Source organism: Aotus nancymaae, unplaced genomic scaffold (assembly GCF_030222135.1).
Source record: "Aotus nancymaae isolate 86718 unplaced genomic scaffold, 86718_ANA_hifiasm-v0.15.2.pri h1tg000029l, whole genome shotgun sequence".
Lineage (NCBI taxonomy): Eukaryota > Metazoa > Chordata > Mammalia > Primates > Aotidae > Aotus > Aotus nancymaae.
This window is the reverse complement of record NW_026988442.1, coordinates 61,569,239-61,597,085: the sequence shown is the minus strand read 5'-3', so window position 1 is coordinate 61,597,085 and position 27,847 is coordinate 61,569,239. Positions and strand designations below refer to the sequence as shown.

General features: G+C 40.5%; 1 protein-coding gene across 1 annotated transcript; it reads right to left on the bottom strand.

Moving 5' to 3' along the window:
• Nucleotides 1-5,986: 5,986 nt before the first annotated feature.
• Nucleotides 5,987-25,397, bottom strand: RND3 (Rho family GTPase 3). Its single transcript, XM_012457078.2, has 5 exons — nucleotides 24,968-25,397; nucleotides 24,390-24,477; nucleotides 12,650-12,759; nucleotides 9,392-9,526; nucleotides 5,987-8,029 (listed from the first exon to the last, which is right to left on the bottom strand). Exons 1-5 carry the CDS (start codon nucleotides 25,115-25,117, stop codon nucleotides 7,778-7,780), a joined length of 735 nt encoding a protein of 244 aa, XP_012312501.1. The 5' UTR covers nucleotides 25,118-25,397; the 3' UTR covers nucleotides 5,987-7,777.
• Between the last annotated feature and the right edge of the window lie 2,450 nt (nucleotides 25,398-27,847).

Below are 27,847 nucleotides of genomic sequence, written 5' to 3'. Positions count from 1 at the left end.
GATGTTTAATTTGATCGCATCTACAAAGTCCTTTTTGCTATATAAGGCAATATTCACAGTTTCTGGGATTAAAAGATAGACATGCTTGGGAAGCCATTATGCAGCCCACCACGGTACCTTATGTTGGCTTGCATCTATTTATTTATATGCCATCATTTTGTAGAAAGAGTCAAAATCATGGAAATTATGTTGAGGAAAGGAAAAAACAGAAAGGGAATTTATGTAGCCAATTATATGAACAAGTGGTAAGAAAAGAGGGAAGAACCATGCACCCAGAGCTGAGAGGAACTTGAAGTTTTAAGTAAGTTACCAATTGCCTCTGGGAGACATAAAGAATGAAGGAGACTCCTCTCACTAGCAGTTGATCATCTTCCACTTCTATACTTGCGTGGAAGACTGAAAAAATTAGGAGCATTTAAAAATAATAATAATATTAATATAATACTATTATATGTTATAATATTGTCATAATAGCTGTGCATTGTAGCTAAATAAGATGTTTTGTAACATTCTCATTTGCTGATATCTTAGTCAATTTGTGCTACTGCAACATAGCACCTGAGACTGGGTAATTTATAAGGAATGGAAATTACTTATCACAGTTCTGGAGGCTGAGAAGCCCAAGATCAAGAACCAGTATCCAATAAGTATCTTCTCACTGTGTCCTCACATGGCAGAAGTCAGATGGGCAGGCAGGGGACCAATGCTATGTCCTCACATGGCAGAAGAGCAGAGAGAGCAAACCCACCTCCACAAGCCCATTTTTATGTTGGCATTAGTCCAATTCATGAAAGCAGGGCCCTCACAACCTAAACACCTCTAAAGAGTCCCCACTTCCAAACACCTCCTGCCACCCCACCACCCCATCACTGGGGATCAGGTTTCCAAGACACGAATGTTGGGAGACACATTTAGACCACAGCAGCTCATATTTTTCTGGGGCAGAAATGTTTTCTGTGCAGAGGATGCAAAGTTTAGAGTGGCAGGGAGGACGCAAGTATACACCAGAAGAGAGCCACATGAACACGAATCTTTCCTGTTTGCTTTTCCCTTCTGCTTAGGGCAATTCCAGGCCTAATAAGCTTCTTGGGGCTGCTGAAATAATTCTGAAAACTCTGCTTAATCCAGAGTGTTAGTGGTAATTCCAGTCAGGTTTAGCAATCCTAAGAGCTTCTTTGCTTCTAACAGTTCAAGCCATTCAGTAATTCATTAACCTACTACCAACTATATAGTCGGTTATGAGTACGTGTTGGTGAATTAATTATAGTTCTTTTCTTGTGGAGCTAAGAGTTGAGGTGTTTCAAGACACCCTAAAGATTCCACAGTCTGGGAAGGAGGGGACCTAGATGTCCATCACGAATTGGGGAAAATGACCAAAAACACCCAAATCTTTTGAGGCTTTTGGATAATGTTAAAAAGACCATAAAGTTATATTTATGTGATTGCTTCTGGCCTTCTTTTCACAGAATATGTTTGAAGAATGATGAACAAATGATTAGAAATGATCACTTGGCTCTGTTGGACAATGTACGGATGAGGGGCAGGGGCTGAACAGGGTAGGCAGTAGGTAGGCAAAAGCAATGAAACGAATTTCTTTCCCGGCAGTGTACAATGGCACTTCAAGGAAACATCATGCAATCCTGAACACAGGTTGCATGTAACACCTCTCCCAGCTCTGGTGACTGTTAAATCACCCTGATGACCATCAGTTGAATGAAAACTACTGCATGGTTTCAACTGAGTCAAGTTTTCCATGTTCTTCCCTGTTCTCTGGGACTGTGTCAGTTCTCTGTGAAGAAAAGTAACTCGTACCTACTGTATTAGTTCGTTTTCACACTGCTATACAGAACTTCCCTGAGACTGAGTAATTTATAAAGCAAAGAGATTTAATTGACTTAACAGTTCCCTCTGGCTGGGGAGGCCTCAGGAAACATACAACCGTAGCGGAAGCACCTTCTTCACAAGGCAGCTGGAGAAAGAAGAGCAGGGGAAACCACACTTATAAAACCATCAGATCTTATGAGAACTCACTCACTATCACAAGAACATCATGGGGGAAACTGCCCCATGATTCAATCACCTCCCTCTCTCCACACATGGGATTACAAGCCCCTCCCTTGACATGTGGGAATTACAAATTGAGATGAGATTTGATTGGGGACACAGAACCAGTCCATATCAGCTACTCTTCAATACTTCAAACAGCAATTTGATGATACACTTTGGAGAAACTAAATGTGAATGGAAAACCTCCCCTCCCCTCTACAACTGATTTCCTCAAAATAAGGAATCTGCAGTCAGAAGACTGTGACTAATATAGCAGATCATCTTTCACCAGCATTTATACTATCAATTTTATATCTTGCCCACAAAAAAAAGACACAACTCAGTAGCTGCTCTGCAACCACAGTGTCAAATCTTTTTCTCTTCTACAGCTGACTCCTTTTAATGCTGGCATCTACAGCATCCATTTCAGGCTGAAGCATTTTAGAACTATTGCTGTAGAACTTCTTAGTTCGAGCACAATTCAAGAATCTCTGGATTGTGACAGACCATGTGTGTCAACCATCTGGGTCCTTTCATTGTCCCCTCACAATGATCTCACCACCCAAGAAGTAGAGCAAACACAGAGGTGAAGGCAGAGGGGTATACGGGAGATGGAGGAGTCATGGGATTCAGGAAAAGGTCAGAATCAAAGAAGGATGAGGAAAGTGCAGGGGATACCGGGGGGATGTGGCTACACTGGGCTCAGATTGTAGCTGTATGGCCATGGAGTTTAGCTTTCATGTGCCTGGGGCACCATGCCACACACGTGAAGAATTTGTCTGTGCCAAGATTGTGTTGTGTTAGAGAGCTTGGGATTGCAGAGCAGACTGCCTTGCTTGAGCTCCAATCTTCGTTCTTCCGTATGACCTTGGAGAAGATGTCTGTCTTCTCATCTACAAAATTGGGAACTTGATGATACTTAACTTACTGCATATGTTTGTAGTAGGGAATATGTGAGTTATGTGAATCATTTAAAACAGCTCCTGGCACATAATTTGTGCAATTTCAGTGTTAGCTGTTACTTTGACAGTGGGGTTGACCATATACTGACCCAATTTCCATTATTGTGGAATGTCTTTTTAAAAATTTAGTCATTTTGCAGAGATCCACTGTCAGTACTTCAGTGTTCATGGAGGAAAATCATTATAGATCCCTTAAAAAGAAACAAAGTCCAAAAGTAAAGTCCCGAAGAGTGAATTGTCTTTGCCTTTTCTGCAAATTTTTATTCTGGGGTTCACCAGAATTTGTTTCCTGTGTTTCCAGTGGGGAAGAGACATAGAGCCTGAGAATTCATTGCTAGCAAACACTTTTTAAGATGTCTTTTGGACTACCAAAAATATGTATTTTCAACATTAGATCAATAATGACTTCTCTATATTTAACCAAAATGCTTACTTTGTCTTTTTGTCATCTCCTAAGATTTAATTTTATTTTTATAATTGAATTTTATATCATTTACTTCAAACATCATTTTAATTTCTCTTTTTTAATATGATCAGCAATTGAAGATATCACAGCAGAAAGAGAATACAAATCTGTAGTAATGCCAGCATATTTTAAAACAGATGACTGTTCAAGAGCTGTTCCTGCTCAATTGTGGAGGAACATTTTCTCCTACTGGACTTCTAACCTGCCACAAAAATGTATGCTCATTGTGCAAACACTGTAATGATGACTGGCCACCTTGTCATTCACATTGCTTTGCTACAATCACCATAAATGGACCACGGGCATTAAGATGCACTCGAAATTTCCTGCTGCACTGATAGCATGCATATGTGCTGTAACATATTTGGCTATTGCATTCACATGCCTGGCTATGTACTGGAACATTTAGTACCTACACTTTCTATGATTCAGATAAGGGTCCGTGGTAATGACAACCAGATCTGTGCACTATGGTTTGGTGGTAACTGTGTCACACTACTACATTATAAATTCCCCACATCAGAGATTGCATTTCATTCATGATCATGTGCCAAACTTAGAAAAACTGATTCCTTTTAATGCTGGCATCTACAGCATCCATTTCAGGCTGAAGCATTTTGGAACTATTGCTGTGGAACCTCTTAGTTCGAGAGCAATTCAACAATCTCTAGATTGTGACAGGCCATGTGTGTCAACCATCATGGGTCCTTTCATTGTCCCCTCGCAGTGATCTCACCACCCAAGAAGTAGAGCAAACAGAGAGATGAAGACAGAGGGGGAAATAGGAGATGGGAGTCATAGGGTTCAGGAAATGTAGTAAGCACTCAATAAATATTTGGTGAATAGAAAAATGATAAAAATAAAAACTCTGAGGTTTTTATTTTAAAAAAAAATAGTTCTACAGAATGATGGTGTCAAAATAATCCAGCAGAAAAAGGATAAGCAGCTTTAAGAGTTTCAGGAGAGTTAGAAGATGAGGTCATTTTAAAAGATTATTTCTAGTAAAAATAACTCCCTGGGTTACTTCTAAGTTTGCACTTAAGACACACTCCCTGTAAGACTAGAATCTTCTAAGAAACTATTCCTGTAAAAGATTAACAGAAGTGAGAGAGACACAGTGTAATTCTTACTCAGAGTTTGAAAAACACCTTTTAGTATTTAAAAAGTCATTAACCATGATCATTAATCAATAGAAAGGAATGTTCACAGAACGCTTAGAAGAAATGTTTGCTAAGGCAAGAAGTCAGAGAAAAGGAAGACATCCATGCCCAAGGCTGAAGACAAACGTTTTTCTTTTGCTTCAATAAATTAAAGCTGCTAGAAAAGAACAATTGACCAGAGGGGAACATTACTGTACAGCATATAAAATACTGCCAAGTTCAGCAAAACCTTAGTCTTTTTTTTCCATGCCAGTGATTGTTGAGAAATAGTTTCTTGCAAGCCTGTCTTAGACATTATGCTCAGAATTTACTCAACACCAAGAATTTGGAAAGTACTTTTATTTCCTTTATGATTTGATGAGAACAAGAATGAGTTACAGACATTTTCAGTAAATCTCTGTGCTTTCAAAAATTGTTTATAAGGCCATTTCATAATGTCAGTGCACTTTAATTTGTTCACTCATGCTGGATCCTCTGCTTCCCCCTTTGCTCTGGGCTTCTGAGAATTATTTCCAAGCAAGTAACTATACCTTCAAGATTCCCAAAGCCATTCAGAAAAAAAAGCCATAAGGATGCACTTGTTATATGAAGTGACTTAGCTGTGTAGAAAGAAGCACTAAGTTTTAAAATCCCATATGGAGTATCTTTAGACACTTATGGAAAACTTATTTGTATTTTAGCTGAAGACTGAGAATCAACTGGATTTATGGGGAGATAGTCCTCTATTTTGAGCTATTCCATGCTTACTGTACATCTCTGAGGTCAGTGGGGAAACTTGTATTATGTTGTACTGTGTTATTTAAAGATGCTACTACCATATGCGAGATAATTTTTGTTTTGCATTTTTTTAATCCTTCCACTAATTTTTGCAAAAGCTGGGTGCTGGGTCAGCTACACAATTAACCACTATGAACAAGGATATGGCTTTCAAGGTGGACTGAGTTAAGGACCAAGGCTCAGGACCCCACAGGGCAGAGAAACAAACTAGGCTCATATTAGCATTAAACCTGTGATTTGAGACTGCATCATATCACTTCATTCTTAAAGACTTTTAGGATTTCCATATATTATATAAGTTAACCTTAGGCAGTATCATGGCTCCTTTTTTGTATATGATCAAATCACTTAATCTAATTATGCCTCTTTTTTTTCCTTGTGATTTATAAAAGCATCATGAAAATATTTTATATATGCAGATTTATCTGTTACTACTATGAGGAATCTAAAAATTCCAAAGCCTTCTAGTTCAGGAAATGTTAGGTCAGATTCTGTAATCACCTCTATTAAAGAACAAAGCTAAACAGCTAAATCAGGCAGTAGATAATAAAACACAGATCACATTTAGACAAAGACATGGTTACTTTTTTATTGGAGGAAAAAAAAGTATGTTTTAATAAATACTGCGGAAACATTGACCAAACGAACATACAAAGTGACTTCAACAGTTTAAAAAATGCAACAAAAGTTCTGCTTTATAACAGTTATAACTTATTTTCTTTTTACAATATTTAAATACAGAAAGCACTCGCCAGCTATTTTGTAATACTGCCCAAAGCATAATGCTGCATCAATCAAAGCATATTATGTTGGTAAAATGTCTGTATTTTATGGGAAATGACTGGAATGGTATTTTCTTGCAGAGACAAAACAAAGTGCTTGTAAGACATAGAACTGAGTGTTGTAATTACTTTAATCTCCTCTCCTGCCACAATTTAAGGGGAGCACAGCTTCAACACTTCAAAAACGAAGCATTATCATTGGAAAGAAAGCTCGTTTTCAACAAGCGCCAACAATAAACAGGTCAGATCTGGTTTCTTCTCTGAAAGAATCTCTAAAAGGAACTCGGTCAAAAATATCTGTAAACTATTTTAAATGCTTATTATTTTATGTAACAACAGCAAATAAGTGCTGAACATGGACCTGGGCTGCATCTGTTCAGTGAGGTTTAGCAATCACGCTCTAGAAATGCCCTAGTGTTGTGTCAGGACTGAAACTCTGTTATATAATCTTCCACTAGGGATTCTCTAAAGCTTGGGTAAGTGGGTTCTTCTCTTATCAATGTTCATTTAATGAAAGTGATATAAACCAGCAGATCATCAGATGCTGCCAGTTTTGGAGCTTTAACCCAAAATAATCGTCCTTTTGCTTTGTATTTTTGGTAACTTAGTTCCAGACAGCTTTACTCACAAACTGTGCTTTCTGCTACTATTCTTTCCTTCACTCATTACCTCTTCCGCTGAAAATAGTAACTACATTTTTTCTCTCCTTGGATCATTCTATGACGTCAAACCAAGACACCTTTTGATTTTGCATTTTTAGCAACGATGGCAAAAAAAATCACACAACTTCTTTTCTAAACAGCGCACAAAAATATTACATTGAGCAATTTACCACTTTTTAATGACAATCACAATGAAGAACAGAACCATCAGACTGAATAAAAATCGACACTTTTTTTTCCTATTTGATCTATGCGATCTTTGTAGTGTTGGTCTATAAATCTTGCAAGACTGCAAAAGCTTTCCTTAGAACCATCCTACTCAGCTATCTTCAGGAAGGCAAGATTTCAAAGCCTCGTAAAGTTTTCCTCTGGATATCCCCATGGGTCCTGATACAATTTCCATTTTAATGATGAGCTAGAAAGAAATTAGATCACATCCTCTAGAAAACTAAATGCTAAGGTCACAGTGCCAGTTCCCCGGTGAGGATGGTATATTAACATATACTTTTTGTAAAGGAGATTAAAACATTTAAAAATTAAATCAAAGTAGAGATCCATGAATAGATTGTAACAAAAACAAAAGACAAAAGAACAAAAATGCAAGCACCATTCAGAGTGTGATTTTTCTTCTTGGAGGTACTCGCATCCCCCCTCATCTTCCTCTAGCTCATTTGTTATCTCTCGCTTTTTGGCATATTTTTCAAGTCACGCTTCAAAACTCTTCCGTGTATTCTCTTCTCACCACTTGGTCTACATGCCGAACCTAAGGACAGGATTTCAAAAAGATGTGCATCCTTTCAAATGCCTCCTAAGCCTCTGGTATACATGACTTTGGCTATGCACTTCATTTAGACTTCACCTTTTTGTTTGCTGTTGTTTTTTACACTAGATTCCTTTGTCCTCGTTAAAGATAATGAAAGATTCACATCACAGTGCAGCTCTTCGCTTTGTCCTTTCGTAAGTCCGTAGCAACTGCCGAGAGTTCTGGTCTGCTAGGCATGTGTGAAATCCGCTTTGTGGCTCTCTGTGATTTGTTCCGCTTAACGTTTTTATTTGTCTTATTAACACATGCCAAGGTGGCAACGTGAAAAATGTCTCTGACGCTATTTTCTGACTGTAAAGCTGAGCATTCGATATAAGTAGCAGCTCCAATCTGTTTGGCCATATTCGCCCCCTGCAAAGCAAAAGAAGGGATTTTAATCAGCAGTAAGACTTTGCGGGGAAAGTTGGCTAGTATCTTCTAATACCACAAAATAATAGTGCATCGCAAAATGTTTGCTAATATGTTAACTGAATTTTCCAAGTGTCATCGCAAAAAAAAAGTTGTTAAAATTTGAACTGCCTTATTTATTACTTCATAAATATTTGCAGTCAAGAGTCAATCCTAAGATGCCCAACTGTCACAGCTCATTAAAGGTGTGAGAGCTCTGCATAGATGCTAAAGGCTGATCTTCATGGACGAGGACCCTGGTTATTAAACACTTAATACGAGGTGATTCAAAGAAGTGGAGAGTGGAGCTAAGGAGGTGATTCATCTTCACTATCAACTGCAACCAAGAGTTAACTGGTTACTCAGGCTTTCCAGGGTCACAGCAAGCATGGAATGACCCAGGGAGTCTTAGTGTAGTAAGTTAGCTGAAGGTCATGAACATAAGCTCTGCATTTTCCGCACAACTCTGGCCGAGGCAAGGTGGCCTCTAGAGCCTGTTCCAGCACCTCATGGGGCACTCCATTTCTCTTTTCTTGAGGGTAAATGGCATTCAAGACTAGTGACTAGGTTGGACCAAAAACAGGGCAATGAATGAAATTTAAAATCAATTTTGAAATGTATGTGATTGTGTCCTACTTAGGGCCAAAATAAGTTGAGGAAAGGAATAATACTATTGTGACATCTGTTACTTTAGTGTGAACAATACCACCAATATACACAATAATAAGCATGTGCACATCAACCGAAACTACTTATTTAAAAAACCAAATTTTTGTTAACTGAGAAATGGAAAACTAAGAAGACTGCAGTATTTAAAATGATGATTCTTAATAAAATTCCGGTATTTCAACATGAACTCTCTTTAGAATCTGGTTGTAGGTTTTAAGAGAATGAGCTTTCGAAACTGATTCTCATTTCTAAATACTTATGGGAAATGCCTATAGAAATGAAGACTGAAAGATGGTGTTATGGAGTGTTCCAATTTACTGGCAAGAGCCTTTTTATTGCGCTGCTGACTGTAAAATCAGATTACCTCTCTTAAAGAGTATTACTGATTTTGACCACATTCTCTCTTAAACCTATTTTTAACTTTAAACCTACTGGGAGTTGCAGAAATATACTAGGTTAGCATATCAACTGTTTATGTACTCAAATATCACGTAATTACACTAATAAATGACAGCATTTTAAATTTCACAACTGACCACTGGCTGAGCCTTTAGAAAAGCAGCTACTTTTTATGTAATTTATTATGCGTGATATAGTCCATTTCTTTCACTCTTTCTAAAACCTACTTTTTTTTTTGCACTTGGGTAACATACATACCTGGTCATAGGACACTGGCGTCTGCCTGTGATTGGAGAGCTCTACTAATGTACTAACATCTGTCCGCAGATCAGACTTGCAGCCCACCAAGAGCATTTTGGTATTTGGACAAAATTCCTGGATTTCACCTTTCCACTATGAGAAAAAAAACAAAACAAAACAAAACGATTAAAAAGGAAGAAAGTTGTGGTATCCATATCATGAAAACCATTTCTCCACTGTGGAGAAAGACACTTTAAAAAGATATTAAAAGAGGAGTATCCCTTGAGATAAAGAAGCAAACTCTGCATTCATCTCCTGAATAGATGAAGTTTTACTACTTTTTAAGCGTTAGAGAATGATTATGTATATTATGATCAACTCTCCCTCTCTGTGACTCATCTGTTGCTACTGAAAGACACTTAGGAGATGTTGTCCAAAGGTAGCTTCAATAATTTCTTAATTATTGGTGTGTCTCAGAAAGATAAATGTGTCTTAAGAATAATTATAATCCTGAAGAGTGACCACATCCTCTGATATATGGATCTGATCCTCCTTAACTAGAAGGCTGGGGATAAGGCAGAGGCCACGCTAGCACAAGTATGCATTCCCTGATCCCATCAAGAAACATCGAAGCACACCACCACGAGCTGAGGCTCTATTTAAGTACCTGAGATAGTTAATAAAATAGGACATCCTGCCTTGAAGGAGCATCTAGTCACGTGGTTGCATCAACACAGACCATGACATTTGCAAAGGAACATCTCTTGGGTTATCAGGAAGGCGTCTGGTCCTGTAGCTCATATGCCCTTCAGTTAAGTTTTTAAATTACATAAACTGTTAAATATTTCAATCTAGTCCAATTTGTCTGGTTGTTTCATGATCTAACAAGAATTATTAGAACCTTCAGCAATGCCTGGCTGGGAATTCCCACTGTCCTCTTTAAGAACAAGCGAGTGGCTTTTTGTGGCTTCATTTCCTCAAGCCTGAGCTCTGCAACAGCATGGAGTCAAGGGTTCAGGGCAGTCAGAGGAGATACCTGGCTTCCAGAGGGCAGAGCCTAGAGAGGCTGAGATGGGGAAGTGGTCCCTAATTCTTCCCACTCACATTCACAAATATGTAAAGTGTTCTACTAACTACTGTGGCAGTGATAATGATGATTAAGATATAGCTGTGTCTTCTAGAAAAAAATTCACAGAATAGTGGGGGTGATGAAGTCATGTATTAAGTATAACACTAGATAAGAGGGACATCCTGCAAGAATATCTTAAAAGATCACTAGAGGAGACATCTCCAAATCTAGAAGTGTACTGTGGGCAATAAACTCTAGTATAAACTACACCAGTGGATTCAAAGAAGTAATATACTTTCCATAAGAGCCCATTTTGTCCACTCCTTCCTTCCTTCCTTCTTTCCTCCCTTCCTTCCTTCCTTCCTTCCTTCCTTTTTCCCTCCCTCCCTCCCTTCCTCTATTCCTTTCAGAATTATGGAATTATGTAGGAACACCCACCACATGCTAGGTGGCAATGGCATTAGAAGTGGAAGGTAAATTGGAAAGAAAAAATCCTTCCTACTTCAAGTCATTCTAACCTCGTCTTTGATAGTGAAGGACTTAAAGGGTTCCATTAATCAAGACAAACCACATGGGTTATCACGAGACTTAAACCTCACAGGAATGTAAAACATACTCATTAATATCTATAAGGCGGAAGTCACTATTCATTTGGTCTTAGAAGACAAAAGTAAAATAAAACAGAAGAAAGGCTTTTCATCATAAATTATGCATAGCCTGATACTACTTCAAGTAAAATCTCCGGTAAATAAGCAACCCCTTTTATCTCCAGACAGAACTAGACACGTTGCTATGTTGCTCTTCAGCTGTGTAATGACTTTGACCTCCCTCTGCATGTCTAGCAATTGTTTACAAGCATTAAAGACAGGAAAGGTGTATTCCTGCTTGAATTTGACAAGCATTAGCATTATTTGTGTTAGAGATGTATTACTCAAAATTGAATGGAACTAAAAAGGGAAAAAGAGTCTTTGATCTATTAAGAAAGTCATATTTCATTGAACTGTTTGTAATATTTAGTAGAGACAGAAGGATGATTATACTTCAAATCTTGATTTCACAATGACACACAAGCCAAGCAATCAAACATAATAGGGGAATGTAAACTAATAAAAACACACAAAATACAAATTCCACTAAAAATTGAAACCACAAAACCAAAACCAACCCAGCCAATTGCGTGAGTGTTTGTTTTTCTCAATCCCCACCATACTCAGACTGGGCTGCATGGGTCACCCCTCAGCCAACACTGCCCTGCTCTCAGCCACATCCAGTGTCTAAGCCAGTGAGCGGAGGAGAGGGAGTGCTCCACCAAGGGTTTGACTCTGAAACCCCACAGCTCACAGGCCAGGACTGAGAAAACAGCGAGGGATGAATAAATGCTGGTCTATGGACTAGCATGACGTGTGCCTTCTACAACTACCTGGAGGCTGAGTCCCAGTTGCTGGAGGTCAAGAAATGCCCCTTCCTCCCACTGGCCTCCCTATTTCCTGTGACCCATCCTGTAATAGGTCCTCTTCCTCTTGATCCCCACCCTAGTTCCTTTAATCCATAGCTTCCTTAGTTAGGTTCCTTCTTTATCGATGGAACCTGACTTACCTTTGCCTACATAAACTATGTGTATGTTATAATTTATAACATGTTCACAAGCACTGCTTCTATATTACTTGAAAGATACCTGATCATCAGACAATTCACATTATCTGATGTCTGAAGACACACCCCTATTCCTCCTATACTAGTTCTATTTCTGTTTCTAATAAGTAACACCATAACTAAAATACAGCTTCTTTATTAAAATTGCCACTATTACATTCCTTTCACTATCTGAATTGAGGTCAAATGCAAATCTGTAAACTAAGGTGCAATCTGTTGAGTCACTGAAAGAAGGAAGGAAGACATGACTATGACAGTAATCAAATACAACTGTTTTCAGCTGTGCCATTTCCACCCAAAGAACAAACACGCAGGCCCTTAAAGGGTATTTTGTTTCACAGATTCATAAAATAAAATTTCAAGCAGGTTCAACACCAAAACTCGTGATACATATGTTTGGAAACCCCTTTTGGTGTGAGAGAGTTCCTTCTAGTGTGTAATTACCAATTGTAAGGCAGGGAATTGACTAGAGTCTTTGAGCTCCCCCGCAAACCCCATGTTTCTATTTATACATCACCCAGCACTGAACTGTGTCATCATTCCCCAGCACTTGCCTTTTTGAGGACACTGTCCAGGGTCTCCGGTCTACTGATGTCAAAGCAAATCAGCACGGCATCCGAATCAGGGTAAGAGAGGGGGCGGACATTGTCATAGTAAGGAGAACCTGAGAAGAAACAAAGATACACAAGTTTTTAGATGAGAGTCCTCTTGTCTGCCAGGCGTTAACTCTACCCTTTTGGGCTAAGTCCCTTGACTGTCACATCACAACCCGACTCCCACTTCCTTGAATTCTTGGAAAAGAATTCAAACAGACACATAAAAGCCTGCTTAGAAATATATGATGAATGAAGCCTTACATGTATCTGACAAAAATTCAAGAAGAGGGCCAGGATCTTAAGGTGAAATCTGTATGGTTCAAAGACTAGGGCCTAAAGTCACCTGGGTGAAGTGGGCAAGCACCTGGGGCCAGGTGGTCTTAAGTGCAAACCTGCACTCAAGAGAGAGGGGACAAGGTACCTTTAGGACTCTGTGCCTTCAATTCTTCACTCATAAAATGAAGATGTTGACAACATACATACCTGAGATTAAGCAAACCCAGCCAGTGCCTGGTATTTAGTAAGGGATCAATATGTATTAACTATGGGAATTATGGTTATATTACCGCTACTGATAAAAGCTGAGTGGCAGCAAGAATCATAAACTGAGCTACTTCTTGGTAAAGTGACCAAAACTCAAGATCAATCTGACAGTAGGACGGGGGTGAATGAAGAAGACAGGAAGAGAGTGGGTTCAACCACGCAAAGAGAAACCACAGTAAACCATATCAGTGTCACCCCCCATCTTCAAGTTATAGATTTAGATAGACCACTGATCCTTGAGCTTGCTTATTTTAACCCTATGTAGATTTTCTTCCTGCTGCAACCAAAAATAATAAACGTCATGTCACTTATATAGGGTCATGTCACTTTTTTACACAGTCCCGTCTCTGAGAGTGACGCTGAAGTATGATCCAAGGGTCTTAACCTGAATTAAATCCAGAGTACCCTAAAAGTTCAAGGCACTAGCCAATTAATTTAACCACAGAACTCTCTAGTCATTTTAAGGTTCTTCTATTCCTTTATTCCCAAGGATGGGCAATTACATGAGGCCAATAGTTATGAAGTGATGTGACAAGAAAACTAAACACAGCCTTCCAATCGCTGCTTGTTTAAGAAATCATTTTTCATATACTGACATTTCACAAGCATCACATGAACATGATTTTACTAGGCAAATAGATACACACATGTGTATCTGACTCCAGAGTAGAAAAAGAAAATCTAAACCACCAAACTCTTTTTAAAAGTCTATTTCATTTTGACATCACTTTCTATTTTGAGCAGAAAAACGGGACATGTTATCCCCTGATAAATCAAAACCTCAATAGGCAAAGTCAGGAAGAGAGACTTAAAAAGCAGCTTTAAAAAATATCACTGTTTATATTTCTATCAAAACAACATTTCCTTGGAGGCTTTTCCTGTGATCTAAACGACACTATAGTCAGGGGCATCACCCTCTATTCACACAGTACACTCTGGGTGTGTGAATAGAGGGTGGAACCCCAGGCAACAGTGGCTTTTCCGCTAGCTGCTTTACCCTGGAGAGTGACAACTTCAAGCCACGTGTGTCTGCTAAGCAAGGAAGAAAAGAATGTTACAAGAATCAGGAAGAAAAGTGTGAACAAATAGAGAGTGAAGTCAGAAATGTTCATGAGCTGCCTATCTACATCTGGAACCAGGACCGTGGTATAGCAGAGGTTGACAGCTGAAAGATATTTCCCAAAAGCTTAAAGGGTTTAGAGTTTAAAAAGTCAAGTCATTTTAAATATTAAGGTATATTATAATGAGGCTGTCTCTGAAAATGACAAGCTGTGGCTGCCTTGACAGTCACTGAAAGAACTCTGAGGTGAATAAAATAATTCACAAATAGTTCACTCATTTGAACACTTGAGAGGCATCAGAAATGAGATGGCTGAACACTATTTATGGCTACATTAGTATTTCTGTATTAATTCTGAGGAGTTCACACTTTCTCAACTACAACCTTTCTGTTTCTGTGTCCAAAGCCTAACTGTAGCACAGCTCCTGCTGTAAACAGTTGAATGACTCTTTTGAAACAGGCAGTCAGAAGATTCCAGATCACAGAGTGAAGCTCCAAATACTGGCCATATAAACGAGAGTTTCCTCTGTTCCTCAAAGTCAGTGAGAGATGACCTGATCCCAGAGCCAGAAAGGCAAAGCTGCCAACAGGATTGTCAGAAACCTAACCAGGCCTCAGAGATCTCCTTTCCCAGAAATCACTCACATCAGGAAAAACCACTGTCTCCCTGTGGAGAGCTTCCAGTCTCAAGCAGACCTGATCTTTCGAGGACTGGCATCTCCAGGTACCTGCTCCTTTCAGGATACGATTTGTATGACCTGAGAGTACTCAGTGCTAATTCCAGATGTAAGACGACTCTATGACAATGGAGACCATCTTTTCCAAATACAAAAATTAGGAAAAGCGATTGAAGAAATACAAAGAGGGTAAAATAGTTTAATTAAAATTGAGACTGCTAGGAAAATCCCGAGGAATGGTTTCAACATTCAGGTCACCACGTGGCTGCTGGGAATTACCCCTCCCTTTGTGGACTGTGTTTCCCATCCCCCACCCATATTATGGCCACAAAGGAGATCTGGTTTTATGCTCAGCCCTCTGTCCCCTGCTGGAGATTGCTACCTATTAAAATCAAGTGGGCTGGCTTCTGTGCTTAGTGCATGTATCCAAATATCTGCCACATTTAGACTTTGGCCTGATTTTAAAATGAAACAGGGTTCTCCAGTTAAACCAGATTTTCAGGGAAGTTCTGCTTTTTTTATTAATCCGGTTAAAAGTATGAGTGAAAATAAATATGTTATGTAGTATAAAGGTTCATGAGAAATAAACCACCGTGCTTGGAAAGGTAGGCAGGTAATTTTTAAGAGCTTTAACATGATCTAATTAGGGATGACACTTTGATCCCATTCTATTACTTTTGCTAATGAACAGTGCTGCTTTTAGATCAACAAGAGTGTCCAAAGGTAGTAGTAAAACTGATTCCCATATTTCTTAGTTATAAGCATAATTTGACCACCGATGACAAGAGAAATTTATTAAAAACAAGACCATTTATTTACTATATTTTTGATAGGTTAAGTTTAAGTTTATCTTAAACTTAAATATCTATTGTCTCTATTTTTTATAGTGAAAAAAATTGATATAGAATTATCAAAGAACTATCCTACCAGGAAAGATGTAATTCATCACCTAAGAAGGACTTTCAGGATAAAAAACAAACAAACAAACATTTAAAAAAACAAAACAAAACAAAACACACCTCCTGTGTAACTTTACAGTGTTTGCTCTGTGTTTGAGAACTTGGAATTCTTCCTTTTCTTCCCCATAAAGCCCAAGAGACTGAACAAAGGAAGTAAGGCAAGCAAAGCTGGAGAGGGCATGGTGGAATCACAGGCATGTGTGAGATTACACAAGCCAAAAGAAAAGGAGGAATTCCAGGAATGACTCTGTGCAGTGAGAAGCAATATAGAGAAGCAGAAATGACACCAAAGGAGAGAGCTGAAAGTAAGTGGGTAAAGGAGGAACAATACCTGACTCTAACTCCTATAGCCCTCCAGAAAAGTCTTGCAACACCCTGTGAAGGTAGACAGCAACATAATAATAATAATAACTTCTACAGGTTTTTTTAAAGATGCACATGAAAAACTCCTAAGGTGCTAACTGTAGAACTAAATACATCACAATCAAGAGGGCTCAACATTTTTTAACTATGTATGAAAGTATTCAACTTTAACTTCAGTGCATGGTAGGTATTGATATACATAGAGTATGTGCTCTAGTACCTAAGAATGGACTACAGTTAAAGTCCAATAGCATTTAGGTACTGCGTTTTGTTTGTCAAATAAAACTCTTTTCAGCGTGTGGCATAGGCTTCATGAATATGGAAATTCTCAGATGCAGCATTTCTCTGGTACTGTATAAAACTTTAAGCTCACGACACTATTCCAAGGTCTTTTTTAAGCAACCTGCCAGACCTCTGAAGGGATAACTTTGGGAAACTCTGTAAAGAAACAACTACACTATGTATGCAAAATGTGTAACCCCCTCCCCAAGAAAATACAGTTGAAAGTCTTTGCTGGGGATAGATTGGAACGAGCATATGCTTGGGACTCTCTGAGTTTCTCAAGTTTGGCAAACATCAGCAAAGTTCTAGAGAGCTTTTGAAATTTCAGATCTATCCATCTTTGTATTCAAGATCATTAATTCTGGGTGAGAGCAAAATTTCCAGCCCAAGAATAGTCACAACGTGCCTCACCCAGAAACTAATTCTTCAGACACATACCTACCTGCTGAAGTCACCCTTTCGCAAAGATAGAACACACCATATATGTACATAATTAAATGTATATGTAAGAAGATTCGTGCCCAAAAGGGAGGCTTTGTGGAACCCTTTGCAAAACCAGTTTAAAGTCTAAACACTGTGAGGCGTTGGAAAAGTTGAAGAACTGAAAACTCTTCTTGTTGAATATTTCATAAATATAACTTATTTAACTTGAACATTAATTTGAAAAGCTTCCCTTTCCCCCTTAAGAAATTTTTACCAAGAACAGGAAGTTAAAACTACTGCATATTTTTGGACAAGAAAAGTAGATTAAGTTTTGGTATTTTTAGTGACCACCACGAGCACATCTGAACCCAGCAGCAGCTAACATGTGAGACGGCATGATCTGCCCAATTATTATAAGACTGCATTTCCTCATGCCATCTCTAATCAGAGTAAAAGCTTTAAATTAGCAGCAATCTCAAGAATGTGAATCAAGTCTGGGCAGAGCTTTTGTATCTGACTCAATACTAAGACTGTTTAGTTCTCATCTCAAGTAGTCTGCACGACAAATATCATGCCTGCAAATATGCAACAGACACTCCCGGGAATAATATTTTGTTTGTCTCTTCCATCAATTCAGATAATCAGAATTATGAGCAGATCTTATACAATTTTGTGGGCATTTATGTGTTGCTATTAAAATGGAATAAATATTTTCTATTTCTAGGGGCAATGTAGATACAAAATTAGAAAGTCAGAGAGGTAGCTATGTTTGACCTTTAAATAAAGCTGTAGCTTTAAACTCCTAATCTTATTGAGACACTTAAAAATATGTAATCATCAAAATATTTTACTGACAGTGGAACCATGGTAAGTCAAGAGCTTTATTGAGAAGAGTATATGTCTAGGTATATCCCTAGAAGAGTATATCGGGATAATGGATTAAAGTTTTTTTTTTTTTCCATATCATATCTAAGAATCAGATTTCTTAGGGTAGAATCCCATGAGTGAATTCATCTTTCCACCAACTTTGTCATCCGGCTCATTTTTCAAAACCAATGTGTACAACACCTGGTCAAACTTCTGAGGCAACTTACATTCCATGTCAATAAAATGTCTGTTTCGCCAAAGGAGACTCTTGAGAAAGTGGCCAATACGTAGCAACTGGAAGACATTTAAAGGATATCAGAAAATGACTGAGCCATGACTAATTCATTTGGCACAGACTGCCAGGCACCATGAGCTAACTGGAGAAAGTATTGGTCCTTGGTGTCATATTTACATGCAAAAGAACTGGATTAATGAGGAAACATCTGGTTATTTCAGGTGGTATCAGAATGACCAATTTGGACGCTTCATTGAAATGTGCAACTTAGCAAGAAGCCAAATTGGGAAAAAAAACCAGCACTAAATGAGGCTAAAAAACAAATCTACAGACAGATGTAGACTTAGAAAGAGCATTCATACCTCCCCCTCCCGTATTTGGGAGGTTCCATGATTTAAATGGAAATTATTGCATGGTGAACCAACTCCCAAATGCACTGTTTTGTGTACTGCTTACCATCCAAACTGACTTATTGGATGGTACTCATTACTATCCAAACTATCTTATTGGATGGAAACCACCATCCAAACTATCTGTTTTACCTTAACCCAGTTCTCTTAAAGAGTTTCAGTGTGAAAACCCAAGTTAAGAATTAAACCTTGTTTTGACACCCTAAGCTCCAACGAATCATTACTACCTGATAAAATAACTGGTTTCCTGCAATTTTGCGCTTGACATTCAAATCCCAAGCACCCAGGCTTCTCTGGCTCCTTCATAAATTCTTAACCTCTTCCTTTCTCCAAGAAGGTTAATTTAAGTTATAATTCTCAGCTTCCAGAAACTTGTTTTCTCTGAGAGCCACTAAATATAAGCATATAAGTCATGAGTTAGGGAGCCTGGGCTACCCATGTGACCTTCAACAACTCTTTGGGTATTGTTGCTCCTGGAAAGGTCCAGCTTTAGAACCTCCAGGTTCACCCTCCTATAAACAGGTACTACAGCACTAGACAGGAGAAAGTCTTTCTACGTCCTCTGTTTGTCCTGTGGGTATTTGAAGAAGGGTATCGGGGAAGAAGGATGTCCTTACCCTGTTCAAGTCTCAGTCTATAGGCATCTCCTCCCATCTAAGCACCTGACACTTAATCTGGGTTCCTCATTTGATTTCTTTTGTTAGTTTGGGAAAGCCTGAACATTTCAAATTTCATTGTCACTCATGTTTTAACCACATCTGCCTTATCCCATGGTGAAACTGTGAGTACCTAAGGACAGAAGCTGCTCTAGCCTAGCGCTGTACCCCTACCATAGCACCTAGCAGATTGTATGCACACAGAAATTCCTAAACCATTGTTTATTAGTTTTATAATCATTTTTATATGTCTTATCTAGATATGTTCATTTATATGCTAAATCACTAAAAAAAGGAGGAGGGAGAGAGAGAGAGCAGTGATCTCTTTTTGAGCTGCTTTTCTGGATTAATTATATACTAATCTCCAATACTGCTGAACCATTTCCATCCCTATTAAGAAATATTTCATTAGAGAGCTTGTCACCAAGACCATTCTTCATACTTGATGTCTAAGCTAAATATAACAACTTAGATAGACTTCTGTTTATAGAGAAGTTTGTCCTCAAATTAAAGCCATGAGTTAAGATTTTTTTCCTCCCTTTTTCTCTAAGCATAAGAAAAAAAGAATACTACCTTAACCGTTAATAATGCTAAAAACTAAAATAGGAAGTACTAACTTTAGCACTCAGGGCTTAAAAGCAGCTTGGGTCATGACAAGATTCAAAAGAGTATTCATGAGGCAATAGCATAGTTATTGTGGGGAATTTTAACAGCTGAACTGAATATATTAAAAGTAATAATAAGCCTTAAATAAAATGTGCATTAACTTGCCTTGGTTAAAAGCTGGAATGAATGATTATTACTCCCTAAATCACATGTGCTGAAATTATACTGCAATCAAATCTCTTAGGAAAAGATACGGTGATCCTTAAATGACTACGTTTCTATTATTAGTAGGCATTTGGCTTCATGCTACAAATTAGTTCTATGCTTGGCAAATGTGGCCAATTTTGAAGCACAAGATATTAGAATTACTTTGGTCCTACTTATTATTTTACAATGTCCAAACTATTACCCATTTTTTGCAGAAACTCATTGGGTGAAATTTGAAAATCAATGGGAGCATTTCTGCAACTATTAAGAATGTTCATTTTATAATGAAAAAGATATATTTTTTAGGAAAATAAAATAGTTATGGGCCTTAAAAATTACCTCTTTTAAATGATTCATACAGCATTTTTACAAAGGTTTTGTTTATTTTGGAGGCGGGGCTGTAGTACTGTAGCCCTAAGAATCGACTGGCAAAGTGCCTTTGGTAGTTGCTTTAACTGGTATGTGCAATGGGAGGAGTGGGGCAGCTGCTTCCTATCTGAAGAGGATCCAGAGTATCTATAAGCCCTAGGATGTCTGACAAAGGAAAACCATTGCAACCAAGTGGAAGAAGGCACCAGGGTTCAAGAACCTGACAAAATTGGGTACATCATGAGTTGAAGGGCTTCTTTTTCTCCACTACCCTACCTGAACTGTATGCTTCTTAGGGGCAGGACCATACTTAATTCACACCGTATCTGTAAGGTCTAACAAGGGACAAGTTTATAGTAGATGTGGAAAAAGGAAGCAAAGGATGGAGAAAGGAAGGAAATATTACATTACTGTGCCTCAAAAAGCAGGAAATGAATTATTATTTTTTTCTCTTGGTGCAAAGAGACTTCACATATCCTACTTTCACCTGATATTTTTTCCCACATCCAAATTGGCAGAGTTTTGTCTATGCATGATCATGACTGCTGGGGGAAAAAGCAGACCCCTTAGGAGAAGCTGTCCAACTTAGACCAGAAAAGAGAGGAACTGTTTCTGTCTTCTAAATGGTTGCCCTCCTGCTAGAAGAGTAAACAGGACAGGAAATATCATTCAAAGGACAATGTTTACCCCATCTCCCTCCCTATATAAGTCAGGCACACCCAATTTTTCCTATACAAGTCTCTTTCACAAAGTTATAAGAGGGAAATAGAAAGTTTAATTTATCTGACATTTAGAACTTTGCAGACTTGGCTTAGATCTTTTCTCCACAGTTAAATTGATGGCCTTTGGGGAAAAAAAAAGTATCAAGAGGCATAAGGCATATGCAATTATTTTTACAATCTGAACTAAACAAATGTCTTAATAGGCAAAGAAAATGTCAAACATTTACCACAAATAATCCTGTCCAGAAATTTGCCATGAAGAGCTTGGAATTAAATGGAAAAATGTTAAAGATCCTTGAAATAGTTAGTTGCTGATGCAATTGTTCCTGTTAGATATATACAACAAATCACCTTTGGTGGAAACAGGCTATTCTTAGAATTTCAGTAAGCAGTGCTTGGTGACGTGTGTTTAATTAACTAGCATTTCACCTCATGAACAACATAAATAATTCCCTTATGCCTCTTTTTTCCATTTGTTTAAATCTAAATTCTAGCTAAGATTTCATTACTGGATAATTTTGCAGTACAAAATTTTCTTAATCACATTTTCAAACCTTTGTATTTTAGTTAAACACACATAGGTTTTGGTTTCATTAAATAAAAAGACAAATGACTATTTCACTACAAACTCCATTTCAGGTGATTATCTTCAATTCGATGAAAGGTACTGTTTATAAAGTTGCCATTCTTTGTGCACAGGTAATTCAGTGTGAATAAATGTCAGAGAACCTTATCTCCTTGGAAACTATGCATATCATTACTCATTTATTCATTCATCAGATTTTATTGGATAACTACTGTGTGCAAGGCATTGTGCTATGTGTGCAGAGTCTACAAACTGTAGAGTTTTCATCAAATGCAATAAGATACCTGAAGTGGTATTTATCTACACATTCCAAGGACAGCCTCTAACTATAAACTGCCCACATTTTGTTTGTTTTATTTTCTAGCCTATATCAAATAATGTGCCTTTTCTCCCCTAAAAAGGTCGATTTAGCCCTTTAGGCATCTAATCCAAAATCTCCGTTGGTGGTCCTGTGACTCTTGAAGCTTGAGATAGAGAATGAATAGCCCAGCATTCCTATAAGACCACCCGTTCCCCCTCCCTATCCAAATAGGTTTCATTCCTAAATCCACCAGGAAGCTTGCCTCTGCCCAGAACCTGGCTTGCTCTGTAGGCTGTGAAAACCCCAGCACGGAATGCCAGATCCCCTGAGACTAAGAGCTGAAACCAACCAACATCCTGGGAAACAAAAAGACCTGCCTGTCCAGCGTAATAAAGCCAAGAAGTGTACAGCTGGGGGAGATCCTGCACATCATCTAGCTCAGTGTCCTCTTTTTACAGATGATGAAAATGAGACCCAGGGAGGTAGAGGATTTGCACACAGAAATCCATGGTAACCAAGAGCTAAGATCTAAACACAGCTTTGTATCGACGACTGGATCAGACCCACTGCTCCATCCCGTGCCAAAATAATTTTTATCGTGCATTAGGTCCAAACAGGGCTGCAGGTGGGGGCAGGGAGTACTGGTGCTTATTATTGGTACCACACCAGCTGTAACATCCACTAGGCATAACAAATACATACCATGATATGTCTAGAAATCAGAGCCTATTAAGTATGAGGCTGTATAATAATTCTGATGACAGGAACTACTGAAATAAGGAATCACTTGAATTCTGTCTACCAACACCTTCTCTATGGTTTCGAGTCTGTATACAATCCCTAACACAGAACAAGGCGGCAAAGTCCTGACTCTGCTGCCCTTGGAACGGCTCAAAGAAGAACCTGACTCTCCAGGGGGAAACAAAATCAGCCCTTCTCACTGCAGCAGTCGCAGCATCTGGCACCGACCGTGAGAGGCGCTCGCTCTTGCGAGACTTCTCGCTTGCCTTTGTGCAGGGACTGCCTCTGGCTACCCTGTCAGTCTGGTTCCTTCCTCTTGTTCTCAGATCCCCCGCGTCCCTCGGGGGCTCCGGCGGTTCAAGCCTAGGGTTGTGGGAAGCTCACAGAAGCACCTCCACGAGGCCACTCCCCGCTGGGCGCGGCTCCACCTCGGGGCCTCCCCGCCTGACAGCAAACCTGCTTGTTGGCACTTGCGCGTTCCTCCTCGCCAGTTTCACCCCGGATTTGGCTCGGTCCACTAGCAACCCAGCTCCCGGCTAAACTCCCAGCCCTGAGCAGGGGCCTTGACCCAGCATTCCCAATGACTCCTGCTTTTCCAGAGGCGACACCCTTCTTGGAAACAGACTCGCCGGACACCGCTGGTCAGGGCGGCGGGTGCCTGGGTCCCAGGCCAAGACCTTAGATGGTGCCCCCCCTGCCACGCCCCGGTCTTTGACCTGGCCCAAACCCCTAACTCAGCCGGGGGGACGGACGGCTTCCCACCGGTAGGGTACCCAGCCCTCCCTAACACCGCGCGCCAGGTAGGTGGGTGGGCGCATGAGAAAGCAATAACCCGGCCTTGAACCTCAGACCCATGAATATAACCAACCGCGGCGCCAATAATTCAAGTAGACGGGAAGGTCAAAGGCGAATAGTGCTGCCCGCGGACTTGGAAGCAAGCAGAGTGGGGGATGCAACAGAGGTCAGGAGGGGCTGGTATAGTGGAGGGGAACGGCGTGATCACTGGGATGGAGCGGGGGAGAAAGGGAGGTTCGGTACAGGTGGGCACCGAGGCGCCGCTGGCGGCCGGCAGCTCAAAGAGGAGGTCCAGCGGCTGCCCGGCCCCTGCGCCGCCAGCGCATTCCTGGCTGTAGGCGTCACGGGCGCCGCGGCTGCCTGCGCTCAGTTTCTCTCCCTCAAGAGCGGCAATTGCACGTAACCGCGTCGCCTCGGCGATTTTCTCCCGCCTCCCACCACCCCCGCGGCGCTCCCCGCCTCCCAGCCAACCAGCAGGTTAGATCAGGAGGGGCGCCCGCCGCGAGCCGGGTGGTTCCGCTGGGGCGCAAGCGGAGCCTCCGCATACCCCCCCAGCGTCTGGCCACCTTGGCCGCCCCAAGGCGACCAAACCACGGCTCCGCGGGCAGACTGCGCCCGGCCACCTGGCCACTAGTGGCTCCAACCGCGGGGTCAGCCTGAGGGCACACAGCGCCCTCCTCACCCCACTGCCATTTCCTCGTCCACGCTGCCGTCTGCCGCCCCCACCCAGAAGGGATACAATTTTCGCCCTGCAGGGACCGTGGGAATCCCTCGGAAGGGGCAAAGTCAATGGAGGAGCGCAGACGGCTTGTAGCGAGCGGTTTCCCGAGACCCGCCGCGCATCCCCCAGCGGCTGGAAACCCGCCCCAAGCGCCACGCGGTCCTACCACTCTTACCCGAAGTGTCCCACAGGCTCAACTCTATTCTTTGTGTGTCGATTTCAAAACTGGCCGTGTAATTCTCAAACACTGTAGGAACGTAATTCTGGATAGACAAAATGGGCAAAAGAGGAAGGAAAGAGGGCGAAAAGGTTATCTCAAAACGCACGAAACCTATTGAACACCATTTGAAAATCGCCTCCCCTCTCCCCAATTAAGAAAGAAAACCCTCACACATATCAGACCACACGCTAAGCACATAGACCCTTTCCGAAATTCCTGTCCTACTCCCCACTCGCTCCACCCGGCTTTCACAGACATGCTGACCCGAATCTCCAACCCCGGGTTTTGCACACAGGAACAAACAAGTTTCAGGAGCTAACCAGCCCATGTGCAGGCGCGTCCCAGCCCTGAAGCTTCCAGCGCACTTTCCCTTTCCCCGCAGTCTAACAAGGGGAAAGTAGTAAGGGGCGAGAAAGACGACTTTTTTTTTTTTTTTTTTAAGGAAAAACGGGTGGAAGCGGGGAAGCCCACCTCAAGATGGGGATATCCCACGGGCCGACCTCTTCCGGGAAGCCGCGGCCGGCCACACTCACCTCGGGGAAGCAGTCCTTGGCGAAGACATGGAGCAGCGCAGTTTTTCCACACTGACTGTCTCCCACCACAACTATCTTGCATTTCACGTTCTGATTAGGATCCATGATAGATTTGCTGGATAATTTCTGGCTGGCTCTTCTCTCCTTCATTGATGTTGCCTTATTTTCTCTTGGAACAGGAATTTTCTCTTATGAAGAAAAAAAAAAAATATATATATATATATTTCTTTCTTTCTTTATAAAAAGCAGATATAAAAATAAATCGCAAGGTTGATGGGAAACCCCTGAAAAGCGGCGCAGACGAGGAGGAGAGCTAGAGGAGCAGGCTCGTTAGTCCCCTCCAACAAGTTTTATGCCTGACTCCTCACCGCGCCTCCCAAGGCCAATTCCGATCCGACTGCTTTGTTTCACGCTCTCTGCGCGGCTTTATACTCCCGGCCTTCCAATCCTCTGCTTTCTCAATGAGAGGAGGAAACTGATCTGCCTCCTCCCCTTTTGTGGAGCCTGGGAGTGAGCGCTCTGCGTTGCTTGCAGAAAATGTAAGCAGTGCGCCCTCTAGGGTGCCCGTTCGGGATCTATTTCAGACCAAGGTTCTGGGACAACTCCAAGACCCCAAAGATGCTTTGCTGACAAGTCCAACAGGGCAAGGTGGGAAACCGATATCTATGCATATTGATTTGAACTACAATCCCTTTAAATACAGTTTAATAGGGGCTTATGTCTAGAAGCCTCATAAGCACTTACGAAAACAAAAACATTCCTCACCCTAGTTAAAGCACAGTTATAAAACATAGGAAGCAAATCTTGGGTACAAAAGAGTTAAGGTTCTATTTTTTTTTAATGGTTTGTATCAAGTACATAGGCCATGGACCAATAGATCAGCCTGTTTATTTCCAATGCAAGAACTGGTGTGGCTGGGTCACAGTAGTGGAATGGCTTCTGAAACCTGTCAGTTTCAGTTATAAAGGTGGAGGCAGAAAGGTTTTGAGGAGTGGGGACAGGAGGTGGGGGGTGAGAAGAAAGAGAAGTGGAAGATGCTCATGACTGAGTGACAAAGGCCATTGGAGACTCAACCCTACTGCGCTTGGGACACAAACACTTGTCAGCTGAGTTGCACCTCTCCACATTTGCAGTGAGGAAACTACAAATGGTGGGAGGTGGACAGATTTTGATACTGTCTGTTAATTATTTATCTATAGCCTCCTCCATCTTCATGGAATCAAAGCACCCTAGGCTGGACTCAGAAGGCACAAACACCTTTAGCTGAAAAATACAAGTACAACCCTCCACTCTCTCTTTTCCCCTCCTCCACATCTATCTCCCTAGCCCTCCAACTCTTCCCCCCAAAGCAAGAGTCTTAGAAAGGACCAGAATAGCCCACGCGTTTGTTCTTTTTCTATCAGAAGTCTTTCTTTTTCTCATCTTCATCTCCTGCACCCCAAATGTTCAGGAGGTTTCAATCGTTACACTGTAGTAGGACATTGGCCAAAAACAACTTATATGGTCCGCAATGGAGCCTCCTAGGCTTTTAAATGAGAACAAGATGGGGTGAAAACAAAGCAGAATGTTCAACATGGGAAGTGAAAAGGCACAATAAAGAGTGATCGAAAGCACTGATGTAAGTAGTGGACTGATAGGGCCCCTGAAGCATAGGGGATCCAAGAATGATGTCCTATTCAGGACTGAAAAATTGGAACCCCCTCAAAAAGCAGCGACTCAGACTCCATCGATGGGTCTGTGTTTACACAAGTGGAAGGCTGTGGAAGGCTGACCCACAGACTATTAGATCACTGGCCCTGCTGGGGTTCCTAGAGCAGACTTTGCCAATGTTTGCTCTTCAGAGCTTTAGTGCCTCCTGACACAAAGGGTGCCATGGCCCAATTAGTGAGGGTGACACTGTGTCCGCATCACTAGAAGATTCAGCAAGCACACTGATACGTTACAAACATTTAAAAATCCTAGAGAAAAGCAGCCTATTTAATGTAGTTTAACCTAGCATTTCCCAAAACTACTTAAACACAGCAAACATTTATCGAATTATTTACATATTCGTTTGTTTACTTGTTTGAGAAGCAATGGGCATAGTAGTTGAGGCAGAGATCACAAAGGGGTGTATTTGGGTCCCCAACTTCACATTTTCCGTATGACCATGGATGGATTATTTAGTCTCTCTGAGTCTCAATTTCACCATCTATAAAATAGGAGTCTTAATGGAATTATAAGGAAATGCAAGTAAAGTGTGTGGAATCCCTTTCCAGAAAATGACTTGAACTTCCATATTCCTGAATTGATGTAGCCTATATGGTTAAATCACTCTAACTAGAAATAATTAAGAGTGTTTATGAATTGGCTGATCAATGAATAGGGTAACCATATAATTTATCATCTAAGCTGGGATACTTCTGAGAGCAAAAAGGGGCACTACCAATGATTATGGCTAGACAACAGGTGTAAACAGGGTCTATCCCAGGCAAAACAAGATGCATAATCACTTCACCATAGAATCATCTGGAATCATAGTGGATGACTATTTTTGGAAATCAGGTGACCTGAATTTCCAGGAATCTGCCAGTTGCTGAGAAAAATTTAATGGATGTCTAATAGAGGAGAAAAACCAACTGTCTGAAGTCACCAGGTTTTGAATCCCTCTAGGGTAAGAATCCTTCCTTTTCCTTTTTAAAATCTTTAGTGTTTAGTGTGAAGTGGATATTTAATATATTTTAAAATTCATTTAACATTTAGTTTAACAATTATTTATTCAGCATCTGCTGTAAACCACACACTGTTCTAGGAACTGCAGATAGATAGCAGTAAACAAGGCAGACTTGTTTGCTACTCTCACAAAGCATACATTCCAGCCAGGAGATAAACAGTAAATGA

Excerpts from the sequence above, each read along its gene's own strand:
- RND3 (XM_012457078.2), bottom strand. The coding sequence starts at position 25,117 with ATGAAGGAGAGAAGAGCCAGCCAGAAATTATCCAGCAAATCTATCATG. Across the intron at positions 24,478-24,967 it reads CCAAGGACTGCTTCCCCGAG|AATTACGTTCCTACAGTGTT; the intron begins GTGAGTGTGGCC and ends TTGTCTATCCAG. Across the intron at positions 8,030-9,391 it reads CGCCAGTGTCCTATGACCAG|GGGGCGAATATGGCCAAACA; the intron begins GTATGTATGTTA and ends TTTGCTTTGCAG.